The following is a 22,870-nucleotide window of genomic DNA, read 5'->3' on the forward strand; positions in this document are numbered from 1 at the left end:
AGAGAGTGGGAGGGGCCTAACTGGACCTGGGGCATGGATGGCTGCCCTGACTAGACGGGATGGCCCCGAGCATCCAAGCTAAAGCGAAGCCACATGGACATGAACCCATGTGATGGTCAGAGTGCCTGCACCATGGGATGGGAGTATCAGAAGAGACAACTTGAGAAGGAGGTGACGGCCAGGTCATCACCCTGACGGAGGACAGTCAAAATCACAAGGACTTCGTACTTGGAAATCCGTCGTCTAATTATTCATGAGGCCATGTTACCCTTTTGACCATATAGTTCTTAGACTGATATTAAACTTATGTATACCATCCGAACAGGTGCTGCATGGGTAATTAGAGAAGACACCCTTGGGTTGTGCTGAATGGGGCAGGTGTAACTCCCTTTCAAATGCCTCTATCCTGACTAGGCATGGGGTGCCCCTTGCCTCCGTCAGTCCCCTGCTTGCCACCACATGGCCCTCACTCCTGATTAAGCTGTGAGTTCCTTGTGTTCAGAGGGTTTTCTTTTTGTTTTTAATCTATGGCCCGAGGCTCTGACTTAGCAGGTGTTCTAGAAACACTTGTTAAATGAATAAATGGTGGTGGACATGTGCTTGAGAATTGAAAAGTGCCGGGTGATGCCCTCAACTTAAGGTGAGGGACCGGGTATTCTGCCCAGGTAACCAGTCATTGAGGCCTCCTGCGTCCTCCGGGCCAACAGCTGCGGAAGTAGAGGACAGGCATTGCTAACCCATGCCATCTTGTATGGTGCGAACGGTAAGAGCTTTTGGGATTTAAGAACAAAGGAAACCCCCAGGTGCTGGTCTCACGCCGGGCCTTACGGAGGAGACAGGTCCTGGGAGGCATTTAGAAGTGGGGATGGGGGCGGTGGGAGTGAATCTAGCAGAGACTGTAAGTGGAGGTGCTATGTGCAGCCTCCCTGTTCCCACCCAGAAGTAAAAGGGCAGAACTCTGTTTCTCCCTTGTCCATGTCTCTGTCAGTTTAGCACACAGATTTTCACCTTCTATACTACATAAAAGTTACTGGTTTGCTGATAGAGGAAGCATTTCTCTGATTGTGAGGAAACTGTTTTTCTTCTTTTGTCCCTGTGACTGGTTGAGAATAGCAGCTCCTCAAGGGCCAGCAGCTGTCTGTTTTCCTTGCTTTGTGTTGTGCTTGGTGTGGTGCCTTGTGGGTGCTGAGGAAACACCACATGTGGTTAGTGAAAACCTTAAACTATCGAGTAGAGAAATCCTCTCCTTAGATTTCTTAGACCACTGACAGAGTGTTTGGTACTGGAGGTAGCGAGGATCATGGCTGTGCTAACAGTGCAGCCTGTGTTAGTTGTATAAGATTCTGCAACGAATAAGAGTGGTTTGAACCAAACAAAAGCCTCTTTCTCTAAGTAAACATGGGCAGTCGAGGCTGCTGCGCTGGCTCGGTGGTCCTCAGGGTCCCTGGCATTGCTCACACCTGGCAGACATGTAGCTTGTACTCCAGTGTGACTGCTGCAGCACCAGCTGTCCCCTCTGCTCTCCAACAAGCAAGAATGGGGAGAAGGAAGGAAAAGGGCAAGTCACCTTCTAGGGACACTTCCTGGAAGTCACCCACATACCTTCCCTCTGGTCCCCATTGGCTGGAAGTCAACCTCGCAGCCATGCCTTTCTGCATGAAGTCTGAGAAATGCAGTCCTTATCCTGCTGGGCATGTTCTCAGTGTTCATATCCCATAGAAAGGTTGCTGCTGCTGCTGCTAAGTCACTTCAATCGTGTCCGAGTCTGTGCGACTCCATGGACTGCAGTCCACCAGGCTCCTCCATCCATGAGATTTTCCAGGCAAGAGTACTGGAGTGGGGTGCCATTGCCTTCTCCTTAGAAAGGTTGTGTTGGAATCAATACTAAGTTCAGGATAATGGTTACTTCTGAGTGGAGAGGAAGATGTGGCTAGTTTCTGTGGTGTTTGGAAAGTTTTAACTGGTTAAGTAGGTGGGTTTAAGATTGCTAATCTTACTATCATGTTTCATAACTTATCTAAATGTTGTAGTCTTTTATATGTGTCAAATAATACAGGGTACATTTAAAAAGTTGATTTAGAACTCTCACCTCTTGCTTCTTCCTTTGATGTCAGCTGCTTCACTGAGCAGAGAGAGAACTTAGAGCCCACCTTGCTGGGTATTGTTTTAGTCACTGCTGACTTCCTTTAGCTCTCTGTTTTAAAAAGCAAACACCCTCTTCCAACAACATAAGACAACTCTACTCATGGATGTCACCAGATGGTCAGTATGAAATCACATTGATTATATTCTTTGCAGCTGAAGATGGAGAAGCTCTATACAATCAGCAAAAAAGAGACCAGGAGCTGACTGTGGCTCAGATCATGAACTCCTTATTGCAGAATTCAGGCTTAAATTGAAGAAAGTAGGGGAAACTATTCAGAGAAGGCAATGGCACCCCACTTCAGTACTCTTGCCTGGAAAATCCCATGGGATTTTTAAAACCATGGAGGAGCCTGGTAGGCTGCAGTCCATGGGGTCGCGAAGAGTCGGACACAACTGAGCGACTTCACTTTCACTGTTCACTTTCATGCATTGGAGAGGGAAATGGCAGCCTACTCCAGTGTTCTTGCCTGGAGAATCCCAGGGACAGTGGAGCCTGGTGGGCCATCTATGGGGTCGCACAGAGTCGGACACGACTGAAGGGACTTAGCAGCAGCAACAGGGAAAACCATTAGGCCATTCAGGTGACCTAAATCAAATCCCTTACATTATACAGTGGAAGTGACAAACAGATTCAAGGGATTAGATCTGATAGAATGCCTGAAGAACTATGGACAGAGGTTTGTAACATTGTACAGAAGGCAGTGATCAAAACCATCCCCAAGAAAAAGAAAGGCAAAATGGTTCTCTGAGGAGGCCTTACAAATAGAGAAAAGAAGAGAAGCTAAAGATAAGGGAGAAAAGGAAAGATATATCCATCTGAATGCAGAGTTCCAAAGAATAGCAAAGAGAGATAAAAAGCCTTCCTAAGTGATCAATGCAAAGAAATAGAGGAAAACAATAGAATGAGAAAGACTAGAGATCTCTTCAAGAAAATTAGAGATACCAAGGGAACATTTCATGCAAAGATGGGCACAATAAAGGACTGAAGTGGTGTGGACCTAACAAAAGCAGAAGGTATTAAGTAGAGTTGGCAAGAATACACAGAAGAACTATACAAAAAAGATCTTATTGACTTGTATAACCACGATGGTTTGGCTACCCACCTAGAGTCAGACATCCTGGAGTGCGAAAACACGTGGGCCTTAGGAAGCTTTACTACGAACAAAGCTAGTGGAGGTGATGAAATTCCAGCTGAGCTATTTCAAATCCTAAAATATGATGCTGTTAAAGTGCTGCACTCAATATGCCAGCAAATTTGGAAAACTCAGCAGTGGCCACAGGCCTGGAAAAGGTCAGTTTTCATTCCAGTCCCAAAGACGGGCAGTGCCAAATAATGTTCAAACTACTGCACAATCTCACTCATCTCACATGCTACCAGAGTAATGCTCAACATCCTCCAAACCTGGCTTCAACAGTACATGTACTGAGAACTTCCAGATGTACAAGCTGGATTTGGAAAAGACAGAAGAACCAGAGATCAAATTGCCAACATCCACTGGATCATAGAAAAAGCAAGAGAATTCCAGAAAAACATCTACTTCTGCTTTATTGACTACATTAAAGCCTTTGGCTTGTGTGGATCACAACAAACTGTGGAAGATTCTTAAATAATTGGGAATACCAGATCACCTTACCTGCCTCTTGAGAAACCTGTATGCAGGTCAAGAAGCAACAGTTAGAACCAAACATGGAACAATGGACTGGTTCCAGATTGGGAAAGGAGTATGTCAAGGCTGTATATTGTCACCCTGCTTATTTAACTTATATGCAGAGTACATAATACAAAATGCTGGGCTGGATGAAGCACAAACTGGAATCAAGATTGCTGGAAGAAATATCAGTAACCTCAGATAGGCAAATAACATCCTCATGGTGGAAGGCGAAGAGGAACTAAAGAGCCTCTTGATAAAGGTGAAAGAGGAGAGTGAAAAAAAACTGGCTTAAAACTCAGCATTCAAAGAACTAAGGTCATGTCATCCAGTCCTATCACTCCATGGCAAATAGATGAGGAAACAATGGAAGCAGTGAGAGTCTTTATTTTGGGGGGCTCCAAAATCATTGCAGGTGATGACTGCAGCCATGAAATTAGATGCTTGCTCCTTGGAAGAAAAGCAAAGACAAACTTAGTATATTAAAAAGCAGAGACATTACTTTGCCAACAAAGGTCTGTATAGTCAAAGCTGTGGTTTTTCCAGTAGTCTTATATTGGTGTGAGAGTTGGACCATAAAGAAGGCTGATCGCCGAAGAATTATTGCTTTTGAGCTGTGGTGTTGGAGGAGACTCTTGAGAGTCCCTTGGTCTATAAGAAGATAAATCCTTAAGGAAATCAACCCTGAATATTCATTGGAAGGACTGATGCTGAAGCTCCAATACTTTGTCCACCTGATGAGAAGGACTGACTCATTGGAAAAGACCATGATGCTGGGAACGATTGAAGGCAGGAGGAGAAGGGGACGACAGAGGACTAGATGGTTGGTTGGCATCACCGACTCAATGGACATGAGTTTGAGCAAGCTCTGGGAGATGGTGAAGGACAGGGAAGTCTGGCATGCTGCATTCCGTAGGGTTGCAAAGAGTTGGACACAACTGAGTGACTGAACAACAGCTCTTTAAAAAAAAAATTTCTGAACAGACTTTAAAAGACAACTTTATTGAGATATGGGTCTTTCCAGGTGGTGCTAGTGGTAAAGAATCCACCTGCCAATGCAGAGGACATAAGAGATGGGTTTGACCCCTGGGTCAGGAAGATTGCCTAGAGGAGGGCATGGCAACACACTCCAGTACTTTTACCTGGAGAATCCCATGAACAGAGGAGCCTGACACACTATGGTCCATGCAGTAACAACTGAAGCAACTTAGCACACATAGTGAGGTATGTTTTACATAAAATAATGCACCATTTTCACTGTACAATTTGAGTTTTGACAAGTGTACACTTCCCTGTGGCTGTCATATCACTTTGTGGAGCATTTCTGGTACCCCAGACAATTCCCCATGACCTGTTCCCTTGCAGCACATCCTGTCCTGACTCCGGGGGAACCCCTGGTCTGCTTTCTGTTGCTGCCCATTAGACGCCTCTTTCCTAGTTTTGTATGAAGAAAATCATATCTTATGTCCTCTCTCATGTCTGATTTCTTTCGCTCAGCATCATGTATTTGAGATCCATCTAGACTGTTGAACAGATCAGAAATTCCCTCCTTTCTCACAGAGCCGTGTCCCATGGTAAGGACGCTTTGTGGTTTGTGTGTCCATTTACCATCGATGGACTTCAGGCTTTGGACTGTTTTCAGAGTTGAGCTGTTAGGAGTAAAGCTCTTTTAAACATTTGTGTACAAGTCTTCATGTGTTTTTGTTTCTCTCATGTAAATGTCTGGGAGTGGAATTACTAGGTCATAGGTTAAGTGTAAGTTTCACTTTATAAGAAATCGCCAAACTGTTTTTCAGAGTGGTTGTACTGTTTTTCATTCCCATCTGCAGTGTACAAGAGTCCTAGTTATTACATATCCTCACTAACAGTTGATATTTTCCATCTTTTTAATTTTCGTGTGTGTGTAGTGGAAACTCATAGTGGTTTGAGTTTACATTTCTGGGAAGACTAACAACGTTGAGCATCTTTTTATGTGCTTATCCATGTGCTTATCTTTTTTTGTCAAGTGACTGCTCCAATCTTTATCCATTTTAAATTATCTTATTATTGGGTTGGAAGAGTTCCTGTATATTCTGCATTCAAGTTCTTTGTCAGATATATGCATGGTTAGTATTTCCTCCCTGTCTGTGGCTAGCTTTTTCTTTTTCTTTTGCTTTACGTTGCCTTTTGAAAAACAAGAAATTTAAAATGTGATGACATTCATCTTTTTTTTTCCCCCAACAATTCATGGTTTTTATGTCCTAGCTATGAAGCCTTTGCTTACACCAAGGTTAGAAAGATTTTCTCCTGTGTATTCTTCTTGAAGTTTCCTTGTTTTCGCTTTTCTGTTGAGATTGTGATTCACTCTCAGTTAATTTTTGTGTGTGTGTAATATGAAGGTCAAGGTTCATGTTTTCCTGATGGCTATCCTGTTGTGTCACCACCAGAGGTTGAAAACATTGTCCTGTCCCCTTTGAGTTGTGTGTCCCTTTATCAAAATGCAGTTCTTTATATATTCATCGGTCCATTCAGAGCCTTACTTAAAATTTTCTAAGCTGTTGAGGTATATTTTACATATTATTAAACTCCCATTTCAAGTGTCCAATTAAGTGATATTAGGAACTTCACGAAGCGATATATATCAGTTTTAGAGGACTTTGATCCCCCAGATAAGCTCCTTTGTGCCCATTTACTGTTACTCTTGCCTTCAGCCGCAGGTGACCACTCACCTACTTTCCACCACTGTCAGCTTACCTTTGCTGAACATGTCAGGTAAACAGAATCAAACAGAAGGCGATTCCTTGTATCTGCCTTTTTTCAGCTGGTATATTTTTGAGATTCTTCATGTGATAGTATGTAGCACTGTTTCATCCTTCCTATTTCTAAACAGTATTCCATTGTACAGCTGGACCACATTTTGTCCATCAGTTCACCAGTTGGTGGGCCTTGAAGCTGTTTCCAGTTTCAGCTACAGGACTCATGATGCTGAGGATGTGTGGACGTCCATTCTCATCCCCCCTGGGTGACCATCTAGGAGTATGATTGCTTGGTCATATGGCAGTCTTGTTTCTGGATTCTTAATTTTTTTTTTTTCCCAATCAGCTTCTTGAAGTGTAATTTATACACAATATAATTAATCCAATTCAAGTGTACATTTGATGAGTTTGTACATACCTTAACTCAATTAACTCATGTAACCTACACTGTTTCATGTGAAACTATAACTAAACACTAAAATTTCATGTAAATGGGCTCATACAGCACAGTCTTTTGTGTCGTAACATAACACTTTTGAGATTGATCCAGGTAATTAATATTTTAGGCTTTGTGAGCTACACCTTTCTGTCACATATACCATTCCCCCCTCATCCTTTAAAAATATGAAAACTGTTCTGAACTCACAGCTGAACAAAAGCACAGTGACATGGGACTTGGCGAGCTTGCCAGGGTTTGCTGACTCCTGTGACTCTGCCGTATGGTTGTTTCACAACTTATTTATCCGTTGACTGTTGATGCCTGTTTGGATTGTTGCCCATTTAGGGCTATATGAATAATGCTTCCATGACATTCACGTGCAAGAAGTCTGTGTGTGCACAGATATTTCCTTTCTTTTAAGTAAATACCTAGGGGTGGAATGCCTTAGTCACATGCTGGGTGTATGCTTAACTTTGTACAATATTGTTAAAACTATTTTCCAAAGTGGTTGTGCCATTCTCCATTCCCATCAGCAAGGTGTGAGAATTTCAGTAGTTCCACATCCTTGCCAACACTTGGTATTCTCAGTTTTTTAAGTTTAACCATTCTAACACTTAGGTAATAGAATCTCATTATAATTTTGTGTTTCTCTAACGACTGATGATGTCAGGCATATTGTCATGTGCTTAATGGCCATTCATGTCTCTTTTGTGAAGTGTCTATTCCAATCTACTGCCCAGTCTTTTTAAAAAAAAAAATCACCTTGTTTGTCCTTTTTATTACTGAGTTGCAAAAGCTCTTTGTATATTTTAGTTACAGGTCCTTGATCAGATATATGTTTTGCAGATGTTTTCTTCCAGCCTACAGAGATATATTCTTGACAGGGCCTTTTGAAAAGCAAAAGTTAATTTTTCTTTTTTTTGTTTTTTAATTTTTGGCCACACCGTGTGGCATACTGGATCTTAGTTCTCAGACCAGGGATCGAACCCCTGCCCCCTGCAGCAGAAATGCAGAGTATGAACCACTTGATGCCAAGGAGGTCCCCAAAAGTTTAACATTTTTATGATGTCCATTTTATCTTTTTCTTTTTCTTTATGGTTCATGCTTTTTGTATTTAAGATATCTTTGTCTACCCCAAGGTTGCGAAGATTTTCTCCTATTTTTTCTGTTTTCTTACTGAAGCACTATAGTTTTTGCTTTTGGGTTTAAGTACACGATCTGTTTTGAGTTAACTTTTATGTATGGTGTAAGGAAAGGGTCAAGGTTCATTTTTACCCCTCCTATGGATATCCAGTTGTCCCAGCACAATTGTTGTGAAGATTATTCTTTTCCCATAGAACTACCTTGGCATCTTTGTCAAAAATCAGTTTACTTTTCAAGTATGAGTCTGTTTCTGGACTCTTCTAAATTCTTACTGTTTAATTAGCACTCGTATTTTTAAATCTGTGGGTGAGGTTGCGGTGCCTCTCAGTGTCCTTCCTGCCTAAAGATGACACTGCTGATAGCGTTGCAGCCCATGAGAAGTGGGAAGGATCGTCTTTCATAGGATACTCATGCGAAGACAGGCCTTGGATGTCCAGGTGTGACTGCTTTTGAGCTGCTGTAGTGCCCTCAGCCTTCCAGGCTGCCCAGGTGCTTCTGTTCGGAGCCGAGCTGCTCTGTTTCTAGTCACTGTGCTCTGGGTCAGTTTGTCTTTCTGGCCGCTGCCAGCCGTCCTCAGCTCAGCCTGTGGTGCCGTTCAGCTGGTCATCAGTTTCCCTGTGCCTTTAGCCTGCCAGTCCTTTGCTGTAACAAGCACTGATTTGGCAGACTGGCTTTAATCCAGGACCTCGCTGTGGATGAGCCTGTCTTATCATTTAATTTTCAGGGTGCCTTGCGAGCAGAACTGATGAGATGATTTAAGAAGCTAGATCCACCACTGTGTAGTCATGGCTCCAGCCTCGGTGAGCCACGGGTTGGGGTTGGGGACCACAGCTAGACTTGCCCAGTGCCTGCCACTGCCCAGCCCTGTGCTCAGGCCACCAGTCTCCCCAGGGACTTGATAGATAGCGTCTCCATGTTGTCAGCCAGCGCAGCCCTGGATACAGATTGTCTCGGCAAGATAGTTTCATGACAGCTTTCGGCTCTCTTTTGTTGATGCCTCTTTACTGGGTCATGGGATTTCTGTGGTGTCCGTGGGTCTCTGGCTCAGTGGTTTCAAGCTCAACATTGCTGTGTTGTGTGCGTGATTCCTGCCCTGCACATGTTCTTATGTGATGATGTCTGTTCTCGCCTGCAGGTGACAATCTCTTGGTAGACTGAGATACAGCTAAAGGAGCTGAGTAACGTTGGCTTAGGTGGTATTCAGTGAAGGGTTAGGGAGCCTTGGGGTGCAGCCCTCCTGCCCCTGACCCAGCTGCCATACGCTATGGATTCACCCACAACCTGAGCCTCTGGGCAGGCGGGCCCCAGGGACACTGTCTGAGTTCAGGCCAGTTGATGGAGTCTTCGGGAGGGTAGGAAGGCTTTGAGTTTCAAAGAGCTCAACCTCTGCCCTTGTTGCAGCCTCAGACGTGAAGGTGGTCCTGGAAATGCTCAGTTGTGCAGGGTGAAAAATGCTGCCACCATCGACTATCTTCATCCCTGGCAGAGGCCAGCCTGTGAGGTGTTGGTAAAGCCCTGGGCCTCTTGGGCAAGCTGGCAGGTCTCACCTGTTGGGCGAATGCTGGAGACAGTTAGAATCTGAATGATAGTAAAAATACCATTGTCCCTGGGTTCTTTAAATGCGGCAAAGCTCTCCACCTTCAGTCAAATGGCCTGCACTTGGAAAGAAGAGAAAGCTGTCCTTTGGGAGACCCATCTGGTGGGTGGTGTGGAAGCTCCTTGCCTGCTTGGCCGGGGTCTGCCTTGTGTGTAGGTGGTCATCGTGTCAGCCTGGAGGCACTGAAGCTGTTGGGAGAGCTTGTCCATTCTACTTGCCTTACTTCTGAGCTGGAGCAGACGAGCAGCTGGCCCTGTGTTCTGCCCTTAACTGTATTTTCCGGACATTCGGGAACATAGTGACAAGAAGCTATATGTAGCTCCCAGGTGCCCTGGGCTCCCTCACTGGGGTTCACACTGGGCTTGGAAACGATTGGCCCCAGGGTGGGCAGCACGAGGGCTCCAGGTGGTTATGGCTGGGGATGCAGGCTAGTGTGGCATCAGGCTACGTGCCTTCTCCCTACCCTGGTCTGTACCTTTGAAAGATGTGCAGCGGAAGAAGAGTTATCTCCTTTTTAGTTTTCCTCTTTTTTCATTTTGCCACAAGACAGGATTGTATCACACATCTCCAAAACGAGTAAAATGGCATTTCAGCTTCTTGTCTTTATAGACTCTCTGAACTTTAGGAAAGATCATTCTGGTCCCTTTTCATTAATAATGAAAACCAGGGGGCGATAAAATGTTCTTAACGCGAGCACGGCAGAAACAAGGAGCAGCGCGGGGGTGAAGGTGCAGCCGGCAGGGAGCCACAGGTGTCTCCTGTGCTCCAGGAGGTTGCACTCTGCAGAAAGGGGAGCAGCTGTAAGAGGGGTCCTCATTCTCAGACCCCTGACCCACCAGTGTCTGCTCAGCCTGGGTTCCAGTACCCAGAATGAGAGGCATGCCCTGAGTGTTTGCAGGAAAGAAGAAGGATGCTGCAAACTTGGGGTTCTGGTCCAGTGCTCAGCCCCGGTGCAGCTGTGTTCTTATAAGATGTTTAGTGGGCATTTGAGAAATCACTGGGGATAGAACGTTCTGGACATGTGCCCACTTGGAATACATTCTCTGGGGTTTGGGCAGCACTGATGGATGTTCTGGGGGTGGATTGAAGCCCCACGAACAGTGACTCTTTTGAGAAGTGGCACAGTTACTCTGTCTTCACTATTTCCTCCTAAAAACGAGCTTGCACTGGATTTTGGAACCAAGACACTCAGAACAGAGCAGGCTGGGAAGAGATAGGTGCCTGCATGGAACCCGGAGCTTCTCAAGGTCACGGTGAAAGGTCTGCCTCGATGATCTCAAGAGTTTTCCATTTCATGAGCAGTTGTGGCTTATCTGAGTCGCTCCACATCAGAGGAGGGTGTTCTGTGCAGGTCAGAGCAGGAGGGCGCCCTTCTGTAGACAGTGTGTAGACATGATCCTGAATGTCACTACTCAACCCTGGAGGGGAGGAGGGAGTCCTGGCTCACCATGACCCAAACCCCTGAGTCCATAAAAGAGTAGATGGGTAAGTTTATGTAAACAGGAAAACACTGCATGCCACAAAAGCAGACCAGAAGCAGAGTCAAAAGAGAAATATACTAGGAAAAATTTTGACAACTTCTGTCACAGACAAAGGGCTCATTTCCTTGTTGTATAAGAAGGTTCCATGAATTGATGAAGGAAATTAATAAAGAAATGGAGTAGAAAAGTAGGGAGCATTCAGTTACCAAAATGGAGATGCAGATGAAAAGATTCTCACTCCTCACTTGTAATAAGATAAATGCAAATTAAAGCTAGAGCAAAGTAGTGGTTTTGTGTTTTTTTTGGCCCTAGTATTAGCAGAAATCTGTGTGTGTGATTAACCCATTATGTTGGGGTGGCGGTGAATGAACTGGTTCAAACCCCAGGGAGCACAGTTTGGCAGGCTGTCTCACAACTGCTGGTACATGTACCTCTGACTCATCCTGCCAGGAGTTCACATTTACAGATGGCCTTTTACATGGATGTGAGAGACTGTGTGTACATGCTTACTGATGGCAGCTTTGTGTGAAACAGGAAGAGACTAGAAATCATCTAAACGACCATCTGTAGGGAATTTGTTTAATGGAATATTATGCAGCTTTAGCCAAAAGGAAGAGTGAGAGATGGGGAAAGGGGAAGGAAAATATTGCCTGTATGTGTTGCCTCATGTTTGCGTTAAGAATTCTTGGCTGGGTAAAGACGACACTATGAGCACAGGGGTTTGTGCTGGTGGAGGAAGCCTGTTTGCTGTAGACTGACGTGTGCTGTGTGATGTTTAGACCACGTGCATGTGTATGTGCCTGAGTGTTTAGTCGTATCCAACTTTGTGCAACCCCATGGACTATAGCTCGCCAGACTTCTCTGTCCATGGAATTCTCCAGCAAGAATACTGGAATGGGTTGCCCTTTCCTCCAAAAGAGGTTCTTCCCAAGCCAGGGATCAAACCCGAGTCTCTTGCTTCTCTGGCATTGGCAGGCGGATTGTTTACCACTGAGCCACCTGGGAAGCCCAGACCATGTGCATGTGTTTCCTATTCAGAAACTGTAAACCAGAGAAGGGAGTTGATTACAGTCTGTGCAGGAGACTTTGGGGTTGGGCCACATTGAGAAACTCAAGTGGAGTCCACAGGCGGGTGGTGGGTGGGGGTGGGGCAAGAAGAGCCTCTTCCGGCTTCCTCCATCACTGTCGTCTCTGTCTCCATCTCCTGGGAGCCCCTCTCAGCAGCTCAGGGAGCGGGGAGCTTCTCCCTCATCCCCATGGAGGTCTTTGCCCCTGGGTTCCCCAGTCAGACCAAGTGCCAGCAGCCCCTCCTCCCCACGTGCCCACATCCAGCAGGGGCTTTCAGAACCACTGCCTCCTGCTCTCCTTCAGTTGTGAAGTGCCAGAACGTGGCCAGTACCTGCAGGTCCAGGGGAGGGAGGGGATGGCTGGAGCCACAGGTCTATGGGGAGACAAAGCCTTCAGCCAGGCCTGGCCACATGTGGGTTCCTGGGAGTGTGGTGGCTCTTCCTCCCCCATCTCCCCCAGGCTCCCCTCCCAGTCCCAGGTCCTTGTCATGCACATGTGCCTTGGGTGCATACCTTCAGTCACGTTCCCTGGTGCCGAGGTTGAGTCCACAGACTGGGGGTGTCCTGCACCATCGACGGTTCTGGAGACAGTGGCCCTTAGTGCCACCCTCCCCCTGACCCTGTGACTGGTCCCTTGAGAGACAGCCGCTGGGCAGCCTGGACATGGCTGCTCCAATGGACACTCCAGATGGAGCTCATGCTTTCCTGTGTGCCTCCCAGAGTCCCCAGGTGTCAGATCAGATTATGGACCTGAAACATATCATGAGCAGTTCATGGGGAGGTTGTGGCATAGAAAACTCTCCTCCCCACTTTGGAGCTAGGATTTCACTCAGGGGTTGCAGGGGCTTTGTGCTGAAGGGACCACTCCTGTGTGTAGACCAGCTGCCCATGTCCGGATCCCCAAGACCTTCCATCCTGGGCCTGTCCCGCTTGCTTTGGTGGCCCTGGTGGTGGTCTCTTCCTGCTTTCTCGCCTCCACAGCCCCCACCCCCCATAGCTGTCCACGGTGCTCCCCACGTCATTCTCCCAAACCACAGAGCCAGCCACGTTACTCCCTGATTCAGAGCCATCAGCAACCCCGCTGCTTGTGAAGCAACAGCCAGATTCCTTGGGTGCATTCTCTGCTGGGCCCGGCCTTTCCCACCTTTCCCCTCACCACTCCTCCCATCTCCTCTCTGGCCTCTCTTGGCCAGCAATGCCCCCTCCTTGGGAAGGCCCAGGGGCTCCCCCATCTGCTTGAGCACGGGTCAACCCTAGCCTTTGCACTTCCTTGTCCCCCGCCTGGAGCACTGTGCCCCAAGACCCCACAGGTCTCAGCATCGTCCTCCACTGAGGCCCCGCCATCCCCCTTACCTTGTCCTGTCTGTGTTCTCAATCCCTCTCTGGCATCAGCTCATTCAGTCATGTGTGGGCTACTCCTCTCCCCAGCCTCCTTGACTGAGAGCAGAACAGGACAGTGGTCTCGCCACCACTGCCCACCGTGCCCTCAGGACACATCGTGTGCACCGTCGGAACTTCATAAAGCTGCATAGGCAGCAACACAGCCTCTGGCCCCAACTCTCAGGTGGCTCCCAGCTCATGTAGGAGGCGTGTGAACGTGTGCGCATGCACAACCCGGGTGCTATGGCACCCTCACTGGCTCCTTTATTCCTCAAGCATGGAGCCTGTGCCCTGGTCTTTAGATTGCCTCTGCCATTCTCCCCCTACCCCCACCTCAGTCCCTGAGACAGCACCCCACGGCAGGCACGGTACAGTTTGGAGGCCCAGGAGGAGGAGGGAGACAGCCAAGCCCCATTCTGACGCTCACCCCCCATGTCAGCACGAGACACACCCCGACTGAGATGAGGCGCCTGAGTCCACGCGCTCTCTGCCCCCAGGGGACCCAAGGCCTTTCCTCCTGACCCCAGATTTTCTCCCGACCCCAGGCCCTGCGGGCTCCCGGTGGAGAGACTACAGCGCCTTGGCCATCATCATGGCAGGGATCGCGTTCGGCTTTCACCAGCTCTACAAGGTAAGCTGCCCTCCCCGCACCCCTGTGGTGCTGCCCTGAGCGTGGGGATAGCAGTGGGCCTGCACGTGGAGGCTGAGTGCCCAGATGAACGTGCTTTCTGGAGGGGCGTCCGGGTCAAGTCCTGGTCCTGTCCCCACCCAGGTGGGTGCGCTCAAGGCCTTCAGACCCGCCTCACCTACAGAATCTCTCCTCCAAGTCCCTGCCTGCTGCACAGGGTGACGGGGCCCTTGATGCGGAGCCGTGTCAAATACTGAGGACGTTGCCCGGCATGCTCTGAGCAGGCTGGATCCTTTTAAAAGACAGATTCTCTATGTGCAGTTAAGACCACGGAGGCTGGAGCCGGCTGCCAGTGTCACATCCAGCCCTGCCATCGGCAGCTGTGTGACCGCAGGCTCAGCGGGCTCACCTGTGAAACGGCACGGGAGGACCTGCCTCAAGAGGCTGTGGTGATGCTCACAGCAGCTGGGCTCCTCTGGAAAGGACTGTGTTCCCAGCACGTCACAGGCGCTCTGTACCCTCTTGTTCCACCTGAATATTTAACACCAGCTTTGAGAAACTCAGTGTGATCATATTTTCTACTTTTTCCTCCTGTATATTGTGTTGGCTTCCATGTAAATCTAGGGTTTTTCACGGTCTTCATAGTCAGCCCTCAGGTCCCCAGAGTTCACTGCTTCCAGCAGAGCTGCAGGCGTGAAGTAGCATTTACTTCCTTGACTCCAGATCCTGATCAGACACTAGTGACCACGTACTGACTTTGATTTGAAGCAAGCAAGTGTTTTTTAGAAGATGCAGAGCCAGGGTAGGTAAAATAGAGACAGAAGGTAAACTGGTGGCTGGAGGACTTAACCTCTGCCAGTCCTGCAGAGATAGATTCCTTTCTTTCTGAGGCCACCTGCAACTCCATCCCTCGTTTGGAGATTTAAAAAGAAAAGAATCTGAACTATTGGCTATACTCCCAATATAAAATAAAAAGTGTGGAAAAAAAAGAAAAAGACTCTGAATGAATATCCAGACTCGTGCCATAAATTTGTTTCGCTGTTCCACGCATCTTGTGAGGTCTTAGTCTCCCAACCAGGGATCAAACCTATGTCCCCTGTATGGAAGCTTGGAGTCCTAATCAGTGGACCCCCCGGGGATTCCCTCAGGTTGTAACTTTTAGCACATGAAACATGTTTTCGCATCGCTTCATGGGACTCTTTTAATTTTTGACTGAAGTGAAGTTGATCTTTTATCAACTTTTATCAGTGTAACATTTATTCTTGAAGTTGGAAGTTTCCACCTTAGACATCGGGAAGCAGGATGTTGGTGGGTCCCAGGACTGCTTGCTCTGACACCGTGCATCTACTCTCCCTGTGTGCTCAAAGCCTGTCGATGCCAGTCCCTAAATGCATACAGTCACTAGGAAGGAGGAAAGGCTGAAGACAGAACTCTCCATTCCTGTCCTGGCTCTGCTGAGCAGGACCCACTTAGTCACGTGGCTGCCCTCGGGCAGGCTGTGATCTGGTGGAAAGAGAAGGCGTAGCTCCCCTTGGAGCTGAACAGAGATAGCATCAGTTGTTTCCACCAAGCTCTGATCTTTAGTCTCTGCTTTAAGAAAGAAGAGACAGAAAAGATCAGTCACAATGACAAGAGAATTTTAAAAATACCTGCTAAATTAAAAAGCAAAAAAGAGAGGTAAGCTCTCATTTTATAAATACCTGAAGATTCAGGCTGGGAATGTGTTCCTTTCCTTGGAATTTTTGATCTTCGAAATGGAGTTTTTAGTCCATTACATGTATAGAATTTCTTGACTTTCATACTTAGGAAATTTCCAACCTGGAACATAAGGCTACATTTGATGAGTTTCAGCTAAGTTGTGGGTAGTAAACTAACACACTGGTTGGAAAACACTTTGCAAAATAGGAAGTGCTTCCCTACGTGTCCTAAATAGTGGTTTTCACTCAGGAGTTGCTCTTGAAATGAGCTCTCCCACAAACCCCTGTGAGAGACCTCCTCTCCCTCCCCCAGCACAGAAGCCTTAATGGAGCAGTTGCTGTCTTTTCCTGTCTGCGCCTCAGATGGGATGAGAACCAAAGTCTGCTTTGGTCATACTTGCCAGTTACCACCTCTGCCAGGCCCACACCGGGCACCCCTGGTACCACCCCAGAAAGCATGGCGACTGGTCTCAGGCCCCTGAGATGGGCGGGTGCCGAGTCATGAGATTGTGGAGTTTGGAGCCTGGATTCTTTCATCCAGCGGTCCCAGTGGGCAGCTTGCCGTCCACCTCCACCCTGCACACCTGCGAGCTGGCCACCAGTCAGCGGCTGCACCCCACCTGCCTTCTTCCTGAATGTTCCAGGACTCTCATCCTCACCTCGTCTGGGCCCCTTGTTTGGTTTGCTCCACAGCACCCACTTCCTTTTCCCCTCATGGTCAGTTTCTCCCACTTCAGCCCCTTCCTCTCCCTCTGCCCAGGGTCTCCATTTTGGGAGAATCCGGCTGCATTTAACTCTTACCTGAAGGAAGCCTGTTCACAGGATATAAGACTTTTAGAAAAGACTGGGTGTGACTGCCTTGCAGATCTACTGTGGGTTTTGATCTTGTTTCTTCAATAATTTCTAAGTTTTACTCACTTCTTTCTGAATGGATAATTCGTTCCCTTGGTGCAGGATGTGAAAGGTTCAGAAAAATGTACCACAAACGTCCCTCCCGCTCCTCCCTGGAAGCCACCAGTGGTACCACTTTCCTGTATAACCTTCTACAGTCTTATCATACAACTTCTAAAGTAGAATTCTGAGTATTCTTGGCCACAGAAACTCTATATATAGCACCATTTAAAAAACTGAAAGAGCCCGAAAGTGCTCCATCGCAGTCGGTCAAATTGATTTTTTTGTGTCCCCATTACCTCCTCTTGGTCCCGACTCAGGAGTTTTCACGTGGTTCTACTCGCAGCCTTTCTAACTTTCGGATGTCTTGTTCACTTACGGCGTCGGCCTAGGGTTTCCAAGGCCCAGGGGTGATGGAGAGGAAGTTGGCAGGTGGAATTGGAAAGCTGGTTGGGGAGTCACCCCAGGTACGTACCCATCCCTCACGCACCCCCTACTCCCTGCAGAAGTACCTGCTCCCCCTCATCATGGGCGGCCGGGAGGACCGGAAGCAGCTGGAGCGGATGGAGGCAAGTCTGTCGGAGCTGAGTGGCAGTGTGGCCCAGACAGGTAAAGATTAATGACTCCATCAAGTCACCCCTCAAAGCCTTCTCTGAGCAGCCCCTTCTCTGCCCCCTCCCCTCTCCCCTCCGTCTCCACTTTATGTGGTGACTTCATTTATCTGCTCTGAGAATCTGTTCACATTTGCAAATGAAGCCGCCGTCATTTCGGTTTAATTTGAAATTGCTTGTTTACTGTCGGCGCGGCCTCAATTAATTATGTTTTTACGGAAAGGCTCCCAACCTCAGAATATTAATAAGGGGAATAAAATGACAGCCTTTCTAAGGGCTGTAAAGTTCATTTTTAATTTCTGCTTCCATGAGGTTTTCAGGGGGGTTTTCAGCAATTTTCCCCCTTCTCTCTTAAGAATCCCACGCAGGGTCAAGAGAGGCTGTAATTACTGCGGCTCCGGGGACCCCGGCCACCTCCTCTGTCATCGACTCCACGGGGCCCGCGTTCATTACCCAGTGCCCCACTGGTGGCCCAGATTAGCTGGGACCTGTCGCTCCAGAGGTGGTTTTTCCTCCTATATAAGCGTGTTTACTAGACGGAGGCTCAGAATCTAAAAACTTGGGTACAGAGAGAGCTGCCTGTCCCAGACCGGAGTCTGCCCCTCAGGGGCGTGTCTGTGTAGCCCCCAGAAACCCTCCGGGGCCCAGACCCTGCTGGCGAGTCTCCTCGAGACTCACAGTGGACAGGGAGCTCCAGCAGCCTTGGGGTTGGGTGGGGAGGGCAGGAGGGAGCTATATGGAAATGAGATTGGTAGTTTTTAACCACTTCTGGATGCTGTGGATCTGAGCTGTATGCCTCCCAGAATTGGAGACTCTGCTTTGAGTTTTACAAGGACACAGTGAGGCTCAGGAGATGAGGGAGGCAGGCAGTCCCGAGGTTGTAAGAGCCAAGCAAATCATAAGCAGATATAATTAGAGGGGAGAGGTTTTGGACGGATATACTGTTGACCACGGACAACTGCACAATAGAAAGATAAAGTAGAAATACTAGAGGTTAGATACAGTGTAGGTAGATTACCCAGAGTGCAGATGAATTATATGGATTGCTGGAGGGCGGGGGGATGTCTGCAGATAAATTAGAGGCCACGGCTCATAGGTGTGTGGACAGAAGGGGGAATCTTCATGTATCATTAACAGAGATGCGCCTGCTCTCTCCTCCCAGTGACCCAGTTACAGATGACCCTCGCCTCAGTCCAGGAGCTGCTGATTCAGCAGCAGCAGAAAGTCCAGGAGCTGGCCCATGAACTGGCCACAGCCAAGGTACTTGTCCCTGACCCTCCGGCCCCTTCAAGCTCTTCTTGCTCATCCTTGTGCCCAGTTCATTGTGCATCTGATGCCCTCTTCTGATGCCGGTTACACTGCTCTTGAGAAAGGAGGTGGTCACCAGGCAGGTGATGTGGCATTCAGTGACAAGGGCTTTCCTTTCTGTCTCCGAGGCCCACCCCCCTGACCCACACACTACAGTTCTGGTGGTAGCTGGTGTAGACACGGGATGGTCTCCACCTCCAAGTTAGGTCATAGGCCCCAGCGTTGCCAAGAACAGTTCCAGGGAACAGGGTGGGAGAAGGGTGCCCAGGCCCTGGGCTAAAATGTGGCTGTTGCCAAGTTCTCTAAACCCTGGTCTTGGGGTCTGGTAACCCCTGAAAGATGCAGACCCACCTAGGATGACCGAGGCGGGTTCATTGCCTCAACTTCCCATATCTGGAACCCCCATGGCAATATCAGATCCTGGGATCAGACTGCCTGGGTTAAAGCTCTGTGCCATGGGCTGGTTGTGTGACCACAGACAAGTCACTTGCCATCTCTGATTCTCAGTTTCCTTGTCTGTAAAATGGATCTGTAACCCTACCTCCCTCATTGTGTGCACCTGCTAGGAACAGTGCTTGGCTCCTGTCAGCTCCCAGGATCGCAGCTTCTTGGTCTGGGCTCTGTGCATGTGTGTCTTGGTCTTCCGGACACAGCCTGGCCCAGGAGACAGTGGTCCACGGCGTCTGCTGCCCTCCCTACTCCATCCCCACCTCCCATGTAGCTTTCTGGCTGCTTCCATGCAACTCTCACCCCAAGGAGAGAGAGGTGGCTTCCTCCAGGAGAGCCCCACCTGAGCATACCACTCGAGGTCCCTGTGCTCTTGAGAAGAGGATGCCTGGGAATCCCCTCATGGGGTGCCTCACCCCCGGAGGTGCTGCCTCTGCACATGGGCATGATTACCAGTGGCCACTGCCAGCCACCACACACGCTCCCCATGGGCGGCAGTCCATAGAGCAGCCAGGGAGGGGCTGACAGCCCGTGCCCTGCTCCCCTCCATTATCTTTGGGAGCGGCAGCCTGCCAGTGGCCAGAAGCCATTCCGGAAATTGGAAAACTGTTTTCAGACCCTAAGCATTAAGATTAAGACCACATGTTGCTTTTTAGAGGGGAGGGGGCCCCAGGATGGCGTTGGTGGTTGAGAGCTGCCCCTGGGAGTTTCTTGGGCTTGTTTCCTTGATGTGCCCCCCAGCCCAGCCCCTCTCATTTTCTCCGCTGAAGCCAGGCTCACTGGTCTAAATCCATATGTGTGTGACTTCGGTTACCCCATAAACTAGAGACTCAGAGCTGTGTTTTCTCAGCTGTAATGTAAGTTTTTATATCTGGCTTCCAAACTCCTACTGCAGCACTGTAAAAAATTAAAAAGAAGAGCGTTAAGTAATTAAAAAACCTACATAAAACTGAAGGCTGGGAGTTTTCTACAACTGTTTTTTTTTTAAAGAGACTGGCTAAAAAGCCCCAGATGTCAGATTTTATTTCTAAATCCTGGCATCTGGCACCAGATGCGTTGGGAAATTTGAGTCCTTTGTCGGCCGGTGAGTGGAAATTGCTCCCTTGTTAATGGGCTGCGATAGCTTTCAGGGCCTCTGAGAAGCCAGCACAGTGGCTGCTGGATCTGTGCTGTCTGGTGGTCTGGAGCATGGACCCCCGGAGGGATGTGTGTGGGCGGCAGGCATCTGTGTGTGCTCGCTCCAGGCTGCCCCCTCGCAGGCAGGGGCTTCTCCCTGCCAGTGGGCCCAGCCAGACTGCTTGCTGGGGCTTCCCTGTTGGCTCAGTTGGTAAAGAATCCACCTGCAATGCAGCAGACCCGGGTTCGATCCCTGGATTGGGAAGATTCCCTGGAAAAGGAAACGGCAACCCACTCCAGTATTCTTGCCTGGAGAATCCCGTGGACAGAGGAGCTTGGCGGGCTACAGTCCATGGTGTCGCAAGAGTTGAACATGACTTGACGACTAAAGCACCATTAGGCTGCTTGCCTGGGTGGTACCCACAGCAGCCCCCACTCTACCTCAGAGCCCCTGCAGGCTGGCAGGAATGTGTGGAACCCCTCTCTTCTACCAGCCTGGGGTTCCCCACTTTCTCCTGAACTTATGGCCCAGGGGTTTTGTGTCAGGTGGGAACAGTGGTATCAAGGGGCAGGAGCCTTGCACCTGGAGGCGGCCTCTGGCCTGGAGGCCTGAGTCCCACATACCTGGAATTGGCCTCTAAGTACCTCACAGGCACCTGGGCCACAGGCAGCTCCCATCTGGAGGATCACTGTTTTGGCTTTCCTCTCCTCCATTTATCCCAACAAGATTTGCTGAAGAAAGGTGTGGTTCTCTGAAGTTTACATGGAAAGTGGTGTCAAAATTCAAAGGAGAAGTTGTGTGGAGAAGGCTGGCATTTGTGCAGGGTTGTTGTGGCTATTTCCCCTGTGGGCCCTCCTCCAGATCATTGTCTTTCTCTCTGTGGAGCCTCAGGGTCATCCCAAAGAACGCATGTCAGTGGGCCGCCCAACTCGGGGCTCCTGGCTTTGCAGGCGGTGGGGCCTGATGTCATAGCAGCATGGGGCGGGGCACCCAGGTGAAGCCTGCCTTCAGGGTTGATTAAGAGTGGGGGCCGGGGGATGGGCCAGGCAGGTGCTCAGGTATCCCCTTGACCCTCCACAGCAGCTCCAGGTTCCAGGCTCTGTGGCTGGAGGTGGCTGCCTGTCTCAACCCCAGGGCTCCCATGGGTGTGTGTGTGGCAGGATGTGATCTCTGCGGGGAGAAGGACTTAGGTGGAAGGAGTAGTTGGTGTAGAGATGGAATTTATCTTCTTAGTTTGGTTTTAATGGAACGTTTCAGACACGCATGGAGTAGCGGGCCACTCAGTGAACCCACATGCTCTGGCCACGCGGTGCAGCTGCTGCCTTGGGCCTGTCCTGCCCGAGGTTATTCTGAAGCACATTCCAGACAGCATATTATTTCACACTGCAGACACTTCAGTTTGTATCTGTAAAAGATGAGGGCTCTCTTGTTGTTTTATTTTTTCATAACCAGGATACCAGTTACACCTGAATACATGTCATGTTTCCCTAAGATCGTCAGCTATCCAAATAGAGTTGCAAGGATGTTTGTTTTAAGGGAGTTGTCATTTCACCAGAGATCCAGGCAAGCAGACCCCAGAACAGGACACAGGAAACCTTCCCGAGGGGGTTGGGTCCTCCTCCGTCTCAGTATCTGAGTTTGAAGGGGTGGGAGGGGGGTGCCACACTGATCCTCAATCCCCTTTGTTGTGACTTTCAGGCCACCACGTCCACCAACTGGATCCTGGAGTCCCAGAACATCAATGAACTCAAGTCAGAAATTAACTCCTTGAAGGGGCTTCTTTTGAATCGGTAGGAGCTGCAAAGGCGTGGGTTTCTGTTCTGCTCCCCACCTGGGACTGGAGGAGGGAGCTCTTGGGGCCCATCCAGCTGTTGCCATTGTGGGTGGTGGGGGGCATCTCCTGGGGCAGGGGCGCCCCATGTTTCCCACCCCGGATTGAGCTGCATCATTCACCTGCCTCATGGAGTTTGGGAATCTCTGGCGGTTTTACCTACCCTCCCCAGCAAGTCCCTCCCTTCCCACTTTAGGAGTGACCGTCTGAAGGGCCCACAAGAGTTTTGAGATACAAACAGTTCTCAGCCCTGTCCATACCTGGTCAGGGACAGCTGGAGCTAGAGCAGGACTTCGAGCAGAGGAGAGCATCCCCACCTTCCCGGCAGGGCCACTCTCTCTGTCCTGAGTCCTGGCTGGAGCTCTCAGTGACAGCTGGGTCCCAGAGAAGGATCCCCCCAAGGGCCAGGCCAGGGGTCTCTGTTCCTGCTCAGTTTGAAGGGCAGAAGCAATTGATTTCAAGGCAGAGGGCTGCGCAGTACCTGTTCCCCACCCCGGCTCCTGTGGTCTCCCTTTGCCCCTCTGCAGGGACAACACCAGTGCAGCCCCAAGAGGAGGGTGACCAACTTGTCCAGGCTTGCCCAGGCCTGCCTGGTTTTAAAGCTGAAAGTCCTGTGTCCTGGGCTCCCGGGACAGTTGGCCGCCCCACCTGCAGAGTGCCCCAGGGCTTAGTGGGTGGCTGAATGAGGCTGCACTTCACTCCAG

At 49.1% G+C, this 22,870-nt stretch overlaps 1 protein-coding gene across 2 annotated transcripts in view; it reads left to right on the forward strand.

Annotated features, from left to right (window-relative positions):
• The window catches only part of PEX14 (peroxisomal biogenesis factor 14), a 143,031-nt gene that overhangs the window by 115,837 nt on the left and 4,324 nt on the right, over positions 1-22,870 (forward strand). For both annotated transcript variants that reach the window (XM_040263407.1, XM_040263408.1), the window contains exons 5-8: positions 14,182-14,267; positions 17,359-17,461; positions 18,626-18,723; positions 22,034-22,125. In XM_040263407.1, the coding sequence (XP_040119341.1) occupies positions 14,182-14,267; positions 17,359-17,461; positions 18,626-18,723; positions 22,034-22,125 (379 nt within the window). The remainder of the gene's footprint in view (positions 1-14,181; positions 14,268-17,358; positions 17,462-18,625; positions 18,724-22,033; positions 22,126-22,870) is intronic.

Source organism: Oryx dammah, unplaced genomic scaffold (assembly GCF_014754425.2).
Source record: "Oryx dammah isolate SB20612 unplaced genomic scaffold, SCBI_Odam_1.1 HiC_scaffold_21, whole genome shotgun sequence".
Taxonomy (NCBI): Eukaryota; Metazoa; Chordata; class Mammalia; order Artiodactyla; family Bovidae; genus Oryx; species Oryx dammah.